Source organism: Mauremys reevesii, linkage group 19 (assembly GCF_016161935.1).
Source record: "Mauremys reevesii isolate NIE-2019 linkage group 19, ASM1616193v1, whole genome shotgun sequence".
Classification (NCBI taxonomy): Eukaryota; Metazoa; Chordata; order Testudines; family Geoemydidae; genus Mauremys; species Mauremys reevesii.
Window position 1 is genome coordinate 7,245,356 of NC_052641.1, and position 12,793 is coordinate 7,258,148.

General features: G+C 44.5%; 1 protein-coding gene across 1 annotated transcript; it reads left to right on the forward strand.

Moving 5' to 3' along the window:
• The first annotated feature begins 276 nt into the window (after positions 1 to 276).
• Positions 277 to 10,614, forward strand: LOC120386626 (ficolin-1-like). Its single transcript, XM_039506089.1, has 10 exons — positions 277 to 363; positions 1,904 to 2,017; positions 2,418 to 2,471; positions 2,737 to 2,772; positions 3,767 to 3,811; positions 4,658 to 4,693; positions 5,320 to 5,447; positions 6,887 to 7,016; positions 7,619 to 7,753; positions 10,367 to 10,614. The coding sequence occupies exons 1-10, from the start codon at positions 282 to 284 to the stop codon at positions 10,612 to 10,614; spliced, it is 1,008 nt and encodes a 335-aa protein (XP_039362023.1). The 5' UTR covers positions 277 to 281.
• Positions 10,615 to 12,793: the final 2,179 nt, after the last annotated feature.

Below are 12,793 nucleotides of genomic sequence, written 5' to 3' on the forward strand. Positions count from 1 at the left end.
TCTGCGGGGGAAGCAACGGCTGCTAGTCCAATACTGAACATGTTCTATCAGGCCATTTTATCAGCTATGATTGTGACCACTGCAGCATAAACATCTCAGTGGAAACTGCTGGAATGTGGAGAGTGGGAAGGAGGCACTGAGATGCCGAAGGCAGAGAGCTTTATTTGCTGTAGGCTCTTCGTTATTGCATATAAAAGGCTTACAGGGACTGAAATACTAAAGTAGAGGAGGAGGTGAGGAGAAGACAAGTGGAGCTGCCATTGCAGAGCCCAGCACTAGCCATGGGGAGAGCTGCCCAGAAAACCCTCCTCTCTTTACTCTGTCTAGCAGCAGCGGTTTGTCAGGCTCAGGACACCTGCCCAGGTGAGTGAAAGACAATCCTGTTCCCAACTGCGTTTCATAGTGTGGTTCTTGCCAACCTGGACCCTGGGCAACTGGGAACTGTTCAGGAATGTTTCTTGTCCTACATGTCTATAAAGTGCTTTGCCAGCTTGTGCTGCTTTTTAAATAATAAAAAGAACAGCTTCTCTGTACAAAATTCCTTTGTAGAAATTACTCGATATTGCAGAAGTGCCCGTCACAGACGAGAGGTGTTCAAAAAATAGGACACAGTTTTTGCAAATAATGTTGTGAAAATGTTGTCTTGTCTTCACTGAGATTCTTCAAAAATTGACTTGATCTCCTCTCCCTCATGCTCATTTACTGTCTTCTAACCTCTCTACGTTGCTGCCGGAATCTCTCTGTCTAAAGCTCCCATTTCCTCTGCATATTGGGCCAAAGCATTTCCAGTTTGGCGACTGACCGACCCACACAGGCAGATGACCTAAATTCTGGAAAATAAAATCTCAATCTTCAAAGCTCAATGTGAGCCTATGATTTCAGATCCCTCTGCTTTTTAAAATTCACGCTGACCAAATTAAGATGATTATTTGTAAAATCACAACTGTTGTGTATCTATCACCACAAATCCACTATACAACTCTTTCCATGTCAACACATTGATTTCTGTGCTTTGGGTTGAGAATCCAGCAGCATTTGAAGGTTTATTTTAGTATTATTTCAGAGCAGTATTTCTTTTCACATTTCCATTACTTACATTCATGATCATTTTAAAATCATTTGCTATGTACAATTTCTACCCAAAAAGTTCCAAACTGGGAGGCAGAATTCCTATATCAGAGGAAATATAAACCATGTCCCCATTTTGTTTACCTCCAAAATTTCCACATCAATAGAGCTCAATGGAGTTGACAGGTGTGTCCCTATTTTTCTCCACTGATGTGCCTATTAATAATTTTAAATCTCACAATGTGTGTAATATAAGGAGGGCACTGTTAGGTTAAAAAACATATTTAGTTCTTTAAAATGTATTTCCTGAGCTTCTAACAGCAACTGTTTTTAAAATTAATTTGCTTTTGGACAATTTCTTCACTGAATGGCAGCTATTTGTTTTTCCTCTGCATTTCATTTCACTTGCAGAATGAGAACCGACTAGTCACTGTCGCTTTTGTTTCTCTATAGTTAATTTTGTTAAGTGATTCTCGTGAGCTAACACAATGCTGCAATGGTCGGGTTGCAAACACTGCAGAGGGATGTATACATCAAAATTAACTCTGAAGTGATTTATTTTAAATACAAAACTTTAATTAGCTTATTTTTAACTTTTGTTTTCACTATAACTGAAAACAAAGACTAATAGTAATAACCCCCAACTTTTCATATTAAGGCATTGTCTCTGAAATGCATAAAACCAAAGAAAATGTTGGATATCATCGCTAATAGAGAAAAGAAAATGCAGGAACTGTCTAGGCTATTTGCTGAGTTTAGCCCTCTGGATTTCTGCAACATGTTTCCAATCCTGAGAACCTGACAATCATTGTTTATGGATCATTTCTTTCCCCAGTGGTGAGGGTAGTGGGTCTCAACAGTACCGAGAAACTCATTATTCTCCAAGGCTGTCCTGGAATTCCGGGTGCTGTAGGGCCCAGAGGAGACCAAGGAGCTGCAGGACATACAGGTACTGAATGAGAATCAGCCATGGATGGTAATTACTTTTGTAATATGCTCAGATTTCGGAGATTCCCCTTGATCCCGATATGAGGAAACTCTGCCCAACTCAGATGGCCAATCCCCCATGTCCAGTGGTGAGGGATTGGAGCTTCAAGCTCTGAAATATGGTCCATTCCCTTTGGGGTATCAGACTGGCAACCAAATCCTCTGGTGTTTTCCCCATCTCTCTCACTGGCTCTCTGTGGGACCTTAGAGATCAGGGACTCAGGGAACCAGATGCAGATACATTATTTGAATTTCGACACAAATGGGATATTGTAATTCCAGGTTGGGATGGTGGGTGGGGATTATGTACTCAGTACTTACAATACCTTGAAAAATATACAATCAGTTTTCTGTGTTTGCAGGACAACGGGGACCTCAGGGGATCCCTGGAAAGGCGGGGAAAGCTGGCCGAAAAGGTAAAGTAACAAAGGGCAGAGAACTGTGTTTTCCTACAGCAGGTGACCTAAGAACAGGAAATAAGTTTTTAATCAAATATCAATTAGAGCTAGATATAAAACACCAATTCCTATGGTATCTGGGCTCCAAAACCACCATAACTTCCCTTCACTCTATATTTGACAATAAAGGGTTTATTATTGCAACAGAACTTCAGATCTGATCCACTGTCAAGATCTCAGTATCTCTGATCAGTCTTTACTATCTTATTTTTTGTTCATTCAGGACAAACAGGTGCTGTGGGCCCCCAGGGACTGAAAGGTGAGAGACCTCAATTGATTCTTCTCACTGCAGAGCAGGGCACTTTATGATGCTATTCACGGTGATAGAGAAATTGGGAGCAACAATCCCCCCTCCCGCCCCGTTTCACTGTAGAATTTTTCCTTCCAGCTTCTTGCCAAACAGAAGCTGAAATGAAATTGGTTCTGGTTGAACAAGAAGTGTCCCTTTTGTTTTTGTTTAATAGCCAAATGACAAAACAAAGTGTTTGAACATTTCATAAATGTTGAAACAAAACTTTAGGAGTATGTGGAAAAATCTTCTACTTGGCTGAATGTATTTAACAAATGTCACCCAAATTCATGAACTGTTTGAGACCCAAAACTGCATTTTTCGGTGAATAAAATATTAACTGGAAAAATTTCACCTAGCTCTAATTATAATGTCTGATATGTCACAATGTCCTGTGCAGTCACAGGGAATAGGTCCCAACTGCAGTATAGACATAGTGTAAGGGTGAAATTCAGCCAATGCAGAAGATAAGATAAATGCAATACTGCCAGCCCAAAATCTGTGAAAATCTTTAGTCAGGTTCATCAAAAATCAGGAGACTGGTTTTAGAATCATGAGATTATGTAAAAATAATAGATGTGATGTTCTTTTATTGCCTTCTGCTTTTTGAACCTTTAGGGTGCACTGGGGTCACATTTTGAAGCTTTCTCCAAAGCCTCAAGGGGTAGAAACTTACTTTAAGACTGAAGGCTGAAATCGTGTCATATCCATTTGACCCCCAGAGCTTGGGCTTTAAGGAAAACAATAGTTATCATGGGACTCATGATTGTTGGCAACATTGTAAATGCATCACTTAAGTCCCACAAAACACCAACTTTAACAGATTGTGCAGAGTGTAGGTGGTGGATAGGCCTTGAACTAGCCCCCTACATAATTAAACCCAAGCGATCGCTGTAGTGAGATCTTGAATTATGTAGGTGAGCTCTAGGCAAAACAAGGATTTCATTCTGAGTTCTTATTTTAGGAAGTAAAGGAGACCTGGGAGACCCTGGACCCCCTGGAATACCTGGTGAGACCCTCTGCACTCTCCTTTATACTGAGCACATCCTTTCAGTTTTATTTCTGCAGCACTAAAAATTAAGTGGCTTAAGAAGCTTGCCTCTTGAATAGTTACCATGTCCACAATATCAAGCCCACTGATTCCCCTGTAAGATTTGGGCTCTACAAAGAGACAAATAACCCCACCTACAAAAACAGGTGGCCATCCATGTGTTGTGACATCCGGAACAATGCTAGCCAGATGACCTTTGGTATTAGAGAGAACAGCTGAAATGTAAGTGAAATCTGTAGATCTAGAAAAGGTTACTTTCTCCTACCTCTCTTTATATTTCCAACATACTGGGAGTGCGGAGTACGAATCACAAAACAATGGATCTTGTTTAAATGTCCAGTTAAAGGAATTACCCTTTTTCTACTAGTACTTTATTTAACTGATATTCTCCCATTGTCACTTGGAATTTTTTTTTTAAATATTGAGTCAAATTCACAGCTAGTGTAAGCATATGCAACTCCCCTGACTTTGTGGGCATTGCTCCTATGTATTGACCAGTAATTAATTTAGTCTATTAAGGACTAATTCTTAGCCGTGCAAGTAGGTGCCTCATGAGAGGGTTACAAAATAGTGTTGGCTACATGAGAGCCGTCTCGATGGTTCAGGCTGGAAGGCTCAGATCAGAGATGTGTGTGAATCCATTAGCACTTGGATTTTCACAAATAAAACCTGTCTAGAGCATTTTCAAGATAACTAGTACTTTGCTATCCCAGAGATCACTGTTGGCCAATTACATAATTTAAAAGACAGTAGAACATTTTCTGGTTCCATTTCACTTTCTATTTTGTTTCTTTTCATGACTAGGAGAGGAAGTGCTGGAGAACATGCAGTGTAAGAAAGGTGAGTGTTTCTTATGACCACTAAATGTCATCTCATTCCATCCAGAGACCCAAACATGAAAACCCATTAGAGATAGACAAATTACAAAAAAAAACATCTGTGATTTACCCAATTTGCTGTTCTCAAACTATCGTCAAAGAGACTCACAGAGAGATTTCAAAATGCTGCATAGGCACTTGCAGTACAAATCTTTGTGCACATTTCAGTTTCCATGAGTTTTCATGATGCTTTGAGCCAATCCTCTGTTCAGGTTGAGCTGGTATCACACAGAACACAGGGGGTTGGGCAGGTGGTTGCATCTTTTCCTCCTTCAAATAAACTTAATACAACCACACTGGCACATTGGAGTCTAAATAATTTGGTTTGCCAACTACAGAGAGCATGCCAAGCCTAGATGGGTACATACGCTGCTGCTGTGGTAGGTTTCCAAAGATAGAACACAGAGGGACCACAAACTATTGAAAGGGATAGTACCCAGTTCCCAAACGCTACAGTGGGGAGGAGAAGAGATGACTCAAAGATTCTTTTCCAGTTACCTGATTCTGCAATTGATCTGGCCCTTGCTGCAACATAAAGCAGAGCGTTAATACAATGAATTTACATATTTCAATTGCTCTTTTGACCAGGAGCAAAGAACTGCAAGGAGTTGTTAGCTAGAGGCAACGTCCAGAGCGACTGGTACACCATCTACCCCCGTGACTGTAATGCCATGACCGTGCTGTGTGACATGGACACAGATGGTGGAGGATGGATTGTAAGAACAGAGCATAATGAAACTCACTGGATATTTTTTCTTGGACAACAAACAGTTTTTTGTCCCAAGAATGGGAGGTGGCCCTTAACCAGTGGGTTGTAGATAGTAGAAAAGCATGAAGACAGAAACTCTGAAACTGTCAGATCATCATGGTTAGCTGAACAAAAACACGGACACTTCCTGAGCCCATAGGCACCGAGTCCGAGGGTGCTCCAGGGCTGGAGCACCCATGGGGAATAATTGGTGGGTGCTCAGCACCCACTGGCAACTCCCTGCCCAGCTTGCCTCTGCTCTGCCTCCACCTCCTCCCCGAGCATGCCGCATGCCTGCTTTTCCCCCCTATCACGCTGCACTTGCACCACGAAATAGCTGTTTCGCGTGGCTGGGAGGGAGGGGGAGGAGGGGGAACACAGTGCACTCGGGGAAGAGGCGGGGCTGGGGCAGGGATTTGGGGAAGGGGTCCAATAGGGGCAGGGAGGGGGCGGAGTTGGGGTGTGGACTTTGGGGAAAGGGTTGGAATGGGCGCAGGGTAGGGGCAAGGAAAGGGTGGGGTTGGGGTGGGGCCAGGCCGGGGGAGCAGGAGGGCACAAGCACCCACTGGCGCTGGGGAAAGTTGGCACCTATGAGCCCTTCTACTCCTCCTAATCCTTGGTTGTGGAGACACCTTGGTTGTGAACACAGTGGGTTTCATGGAGGGAACCCAGAGCTTTAGACTCTAAAAGACCCAGTCTGAGGGGACATTTGTCACTGGTCTGACACAGTTAACCAGGTTTCCCTTCTCCTGGCTATTCTCTGCCTGGCTCTCAGAGCCTCCTCAATAGCTGCCCAGACTCTGGAACCAGAATTCCTTCTTCCTTCCACTTCTGTCACAGACCTGGTGCCTCAGCTGCTCTATCGCTCAGGCAGCCCCTGAGTATGAGAGGAAAGAGCGTTCTAGGGAGCTGAGGAGATGAGGGGTTTGTACATCACATTTAAACCTTCCAATTTATTATTCTGCTTATTTATATCCCAGTCGTGCCTAGAGAATCTGATGAAGATCAGGGTCCCATTGTGCTGGGTGCTGAACACACACACAGAGTGACAGCCCCTGTCCCTTAAAGCTCACAATTTCCATAGACAAGGCAGACAAAGGGCCACACAGAAAGCAGAGGTGATGTGACTTGCCCAAGTGGCAGAACTGGGTATAGAACCCAGGCCTCAGTCTAGTACTATAGATTTTGGACCATGTGATCCTTTAATCTAGTGCTGTTGCTGCCAAGATTTAATATCATCCTGTTGGACAAGCCTCCATCCGTGACAGTCACCTGAGGCTGAAATAGATCTGACCCCGTTAAATCTCATCCAGTGATTTACAGTCTCAGAGTTTCTGGCCTCCTGCTCAACGTAGGATGGAAACCAATGTGGGATTTCCCAGCTAAGACCCTCCTGTTTCCCTGCAGGTGTTCCAGAGACGTGTGGATGGCTCTGTGGATTTTTACCGTGACTGGAATTCATACAAAAGAGGTTTTGGCAGCCGGTTGTCAGAATTCTGGCTGGGGAACGACAATATCCACCTGCTAACATCCCTTGGTAAAGACATCACTGATGCATTCTTTTCCTAACTGCAACCTTCTCCACCAAGCTTTGTTCCCACATTTTAGCCATGGTTACAGGGTATAAATTTGTACTATTGGTAGAGGTAACACTTCAGCTCCAGACGCCCCTTCCTGTTCCTTATAGCCCAGTCCTGCCACACAAAGCTCTTGAAACCAAGAATGCTGTTGTAGCTGGGCTGGCTCCAGTCATGATTCATGGAGCAGCGTTTGGTCCTCTGGTGGTTCGCCCACAGTACAGCAATAAGGGATGTTACAGCGTGGATGAGGTCATAGATTCTGAACTACCTTAGCAAAGCATAACACGGAGCAGGTTTTTAATAGAGAGGTTAGGTTGGTGGGTGGAAATTGAATTGATAAAGGTCGATATGAAGATATTGGCTTGATGCAAGAATCAGTGGGTGAAACTCTGTGATGTGTGTGATGCAGCCAATTCAAACTAGATTATCATAATGGTCCCAACATAATGGAGCCTGATTCGTGATTGGGGCCTCTAGAGGCTCCTGCAATAAAAACAATAATAGTAATAAACACTTATAGAAGGTGCTGAACATTTTGCTTTCAAATTGTTTTCTAAAGGTCCCCAGGAGCTTCGTGTCGATCTCAAAGATTTTGACTTCAACTATCAATTTGCTACCTACAGATCATTCAAAATTGCAGGGGAGTCCGAGAGATACAAGCTGATCCTTGGACAGTTTGTTAATGGCACTGCAGGTAGGTTCTGATCTTGTCCTTCACCCTTGTGGCAGATGGAAAAATGTGATGCAGAATATTCTATGGCAGAAGCAAAGGCGAGCTGATCTGTGGAAGTGATCTCTTTCAGGAAACATCAGTTATTCTGCAACTGAAGTATTATAGGAGGAATACAAGGTCTAGTGACAACAAAACATATAGTATAATATGGATATCCTACCTCGTGCTGGTTGCTTTTCTACATTAGCTTTAATGCCCCATAGAAATATCTGAATTAAACTAAGTAGGCACATCAGGATTGGTACAAGTCACTGGGTAGGTAGATATGCCCCATTTCATGCAAACTATGCATCCGGACTTCCGGATACCAGAGACAGGAATATTCTGTGGCATGCAGAGCCTGCTTCACATCACTGCAGGATTGCTTAGGCACACTGACAAGGCAAGGAGGGAGCAGGCCTTTTAACTAGATTTAAAAGTCCAGGTGACAAAAGCCAACAGATAAGCATAAAAAAGGGCCACCTTAACAGAGGGCTAGATCTGTGGGGGGGCAAGTAGGGTCAGAGGAGGAAGGAGTGGGAAATCAGTCGAGGAATCTGCTCAAGATCTGAGATACCTGTATGTAAATTGCAGGTGGATGGGGAATAAATAGGAAGAACTGGAAGGATTAGTATAATAGTAGAATTACTACTTAAGTGACATCACAGAAACTGGGTGGGATAAGTCTCATTACTGGAATGTTGGTATAGTGGGATTTAGCTTGTTTAGGAGGGACAGGCAGGATAAAAAGGGAGGCGGTGTTGAATTATACAGCCAGAGTATATACACTTGTTCTCTGCTCCAGGAGGAGGCGAGAAGCAGACCAATTGATAGTTTCTGGGTAAAGAGAAAAAGGGTAAAAAATTGAAGTGACCTCTTGGTACAGGTGTATTATGGTAATGGGGGACTTTAACTACCGAGATGTTTGTTAGAAAAATAATACAGAAAAACACAACATTTCTGATAAGTCCTTGGAATGTAATGGGGACACCATTTTGTGGAGGAAGTAACCAGGGGGACCAGCCATTTTAGACTTAATTCCCTTCCTGACAAGGTTATTGGCTTAGCGGATAAGGGGGAAGCAGTAGATGTGACATATTTTGATTTTAGTAACACTTTTGACAAAACCCCACATGACATTTGGAATACGCAAGCTAGGGAAATGCCGTCTGGATGAAATTACCATAAAGTGGGAGCATAACTGGTTGAAAGACAGTGCTCAAAGAGTCTTTCAAAACTATCAATGGTTTGCTGTCAAACTGGGAGCGTGTATCTAATGGGGTTCTGCAGGGGTCAGTCCTGGGTCCGGTAGTAGTCAATATTTTCATTAACGAGTTGGATAATTGAGTGGAGCATATGCTTATAAAATCTGCAGATGGCACAAAGCTGGGAGGGGTTGTAAGCACTTTGGAGGACAGGATTAGAATGCAAAATGACCTTGGCAAATTGGAGAATTGGTGTGAATTCAACAAGATGAAATTCAGTAAAGACAAGTGCAAAGGGATTCACTTAGGAAGGACAAATCAAATGCACAACTTCAGAATGGAGAATAACTGGCTTGGTGGTAGTACTGCTGAAAAAGAACAGGGATTTAGAGTGGATCGCAAATTGAATATGAGTCAACAATGTGATGCAGTTGCACAAAAAGCTAATATCATTCTGGGTGTGTTTGCAAGACTGTGTCACGTAAGAAACAGTAGGTAATTGTCCTGCTCTACTCAGCACTGGTGAGGCCTCAGCCAGAGAACAGTGTCCAATTCCGGGCACCACACTTTAGAAAAGATGTGGACAAATTGAAGAGAGTTCAGAGGAGATCAAGAAAAATGATAAAAGGTTTAGAAAACCTGACCTATGAGGAAAAGTTAAAAAACTAGTGATGTGTAGTCTTGAGAAAAGAAGACTGAGGGGGGAATCTGGTAATGGTCTTCAAATATGTTAAGGGATGTTATAAAGAGGACTGTGATCAATTGTTCTCTATGTCCTCTGAAGGTAGGACAAGAAGTTATGGACTTTATCTGTTGTAAAGAGATCTAAATTAGAATGAATTTCTAAGTATAAGGGTAGTTAAGCTCTGGAATAGGCTTCTAACAGAGGTTGTGAAACCTGCATCACTGGAAGTTTTTAAGAATAGGCAGGGACGGTCTAGATTTACTTGGCGCTTCCTTAGCCCAGGGTGTTGGACTTGATGACTTCTCAAGGTCCCTTCCAGACCGACATTTCTATGATTCGGTGATTCTATGATCCTGAATCCTCAGCAGACTCCTGGCTAAGCTGTTAGTTTAGGAGCACAGTGGGCTCACATTATACCACACAATGTTGCAAACTGACTTCAGGACACTGAAGGACTAAGCACATTGACTGCAATGAGTTACTCTGGAGCTATAGTTGTGTAACTGAGATCAAAATATGGCCTGATGAAAAATGTTCCTCACTGGAAGTAGAACTGCAGTCTCTCTCCTGCACCCGAGGGAGAGTTCTGCTGAGTGGTGAAGGGAGAACTGAACTATAAAATGTAAAAAATAAACAATAAGAGATTATCTCACCCACCTGGTCTCTGTAAAAACATGTAATAAATAAACCCAATTGTTTCTACAGGGGATTCCTTAACTGACCACAACGGCATGATGTTTACAACCCAAGACAGAGACAATGACTTCTCTATAACTAACTGTGCTATAACCTTTAAAGGGGCCTGGTGGTACCGGGATTGTCATATGTCCAACCTGAACGGATTATACCTGAGTGGAGCCTATGAAAGCTATGCTGATGGGGTGAACTGGGCTTCAGGCAAAGGGCACAAGTACTCCTACTGGTTGACTGAGATGAAAATTAGGCCCGTGTAGCCAATCAGAGAGGCAGTTATAATAATTATACTTAGCTCTTACATAGCATTATAGGCCTGGCATAATGAACATTTATCTGGAGATGACAGTAAAGCTCTTTTCCTTATGCACCAGCCACTAGGGGGCAGACATCATCGTACACACTTACCTAGCGCAGTGCACTAGGACTACAGCTAGTAAAAAAGATTAAAATAGTTTTGTTGAGGGGAAATGAAACTTCTACGTTGTTTTCATTGCAATGGGTTCTAAATTAACCCATTTCTGCTTTTGTGTTTTTAAATTTTTGCAGATTTTTTTTTCATTCCTCTCCCTGATATCAGACAATGTTATTTTATTTTATCATTTAAAAAAAAACTGGCTTTCTGTAAAGAAAAAAATGTAGTCGTTAGCCTGAGAACATTTTCAAAAAGAATTGCTGAAAACATTAAAAAATATATGATTTTTTTCCTGCCAAACAAAACATTACAACCACATCAATGATATTTCATGAAAATTTTCATATTTTTTTTCAAAAGCTGTTTGTCCACAGAGAAACTCGTAGTTTGAAAAATGTCAGCCAGCTCTGTCTAGGTTACGTCTCCTCTCCTACATGGCTCCGCTGTCGCTTGATTCCATTCCCAGAAGCACCACAGACAGCTCCTACCGCTGCCATGCAATTCTTCCTGTGGTGTCAGTGACTCATTACCCTCAGATGCTGCCTCTGCCTCTGCCTCTGGAGAACCTTCCCCTCTGTCAATAAAGCAAAGGCTGCTCAATGAGTTCATGTCTCAGATTTGTTTGTACACACAAGCCAGTTCAATAGCATTAAAGCCCAAATGTGTCTGCCCCTGTGTTGTGAACACTGTGGGCAGAGTGCACTCTGGGCAGCCAGGGACATTATTGGTCTGGCTCCCCTGGGGAGTACAAGAGAGGGGTGCTCCCTCTGCCAGCAGTGCTGTGGCTGCAGAAGGGACATGTCTAATTAGGGTGATGGTGCAAACAGAAGAGCACTGAGACGATCTCAGGCTAAACCTGCACTAGAAAGTCCCATCGCTCAGCCCATGCCTGCTCGTGCCTTGTGAGGCAGAACAGGCCACAATCTCCCCTCTTTGTGCTGGTATGAGTCCCAGTGGAAGATTTAGCAGTCGGGTAGGTGAGCAAATGCTGGCTGGACTCCACGTCCAACCTCCCCCCCCCCCCGCGCGTCTCCGTCTCTCCCTGTGGCAGAGGAACAAAAAGATGAGCATTGATTCAGGCAGGGCCGGCCTTAGGAGAGGGCCACCTTGTTGACTGCCCTGGGGCGCCATGGTGAAGGGTGGTGCTGTGCAGAAGTGTGCACTGCCAGTTCAGAGTCAGAAACTGCTCCCAGCTTGCAGGTCAGCACTGGGGGGGGCATCCGTGGGGGAGCGGTGACACACAAATACTGCTCCCCCACCACGTTCCTCCAACCCCCCAGAGGGCTGTATGGGGAGGAGCAAGGAGCAACACCAAGCACTCCGTGCATTCAGGTCACTTTCCCCACCTGGTCTGTGCTGTGAGGTGAGCATCAGCAGCTGCTGCTCTCTTCCCACCTGGCTGCGTCAGGGGAGGGCAAAGTGACCTGGATACAGGGAGCCCTGACTTCGCACCTCGCTCCCCTCCAGCCCCCAAGGGGTGCACGGAGGAGCAGCGTTCAAAGCAGGGAAGCAAGCAGCAATGCCAGCCGCTCCATGCATCCAGGTCAGTTTCCCCATGTGGGTGCAGGTGTTAGGGGCACAAGGGTTAAGGGTGCAAAGGGGGAGTGGGAGCCCACAGGGGCCAGGGGCACCAAAATACACATTCGTCCAGGGTGCCATTTTCCCTAAGGCCAGCCCTGGGTGCAGGCTTTTATTGTGAGCCTCCCTACGCCACCACAAGTCCCACATGCTCACTTCTCTCACCCCCCACCCCACTCATCCCTGCCTCTGCACCTCCTGCTCTGCTCCCCCGTCCATCCCAACACCCCCACCCAGTTCCAGGCCCTGCTGTCTGCTCCCTCTGGCCCGGGCCCTGCACCAGCGCTGCTGCTGCAAGAGCCATCACCACTGCTCCTGCCAAAGTCAGACCTGCTGCCGCGGGAGTCAGAGCTGCAAACCACAGCTGCTGCTGCCAGCAGAGTTGGAGTCAGAGCGGGAGGCAGCATGGGCGGGGGGGCTTCCAACCAAAATGGAGGCTCTGCCAT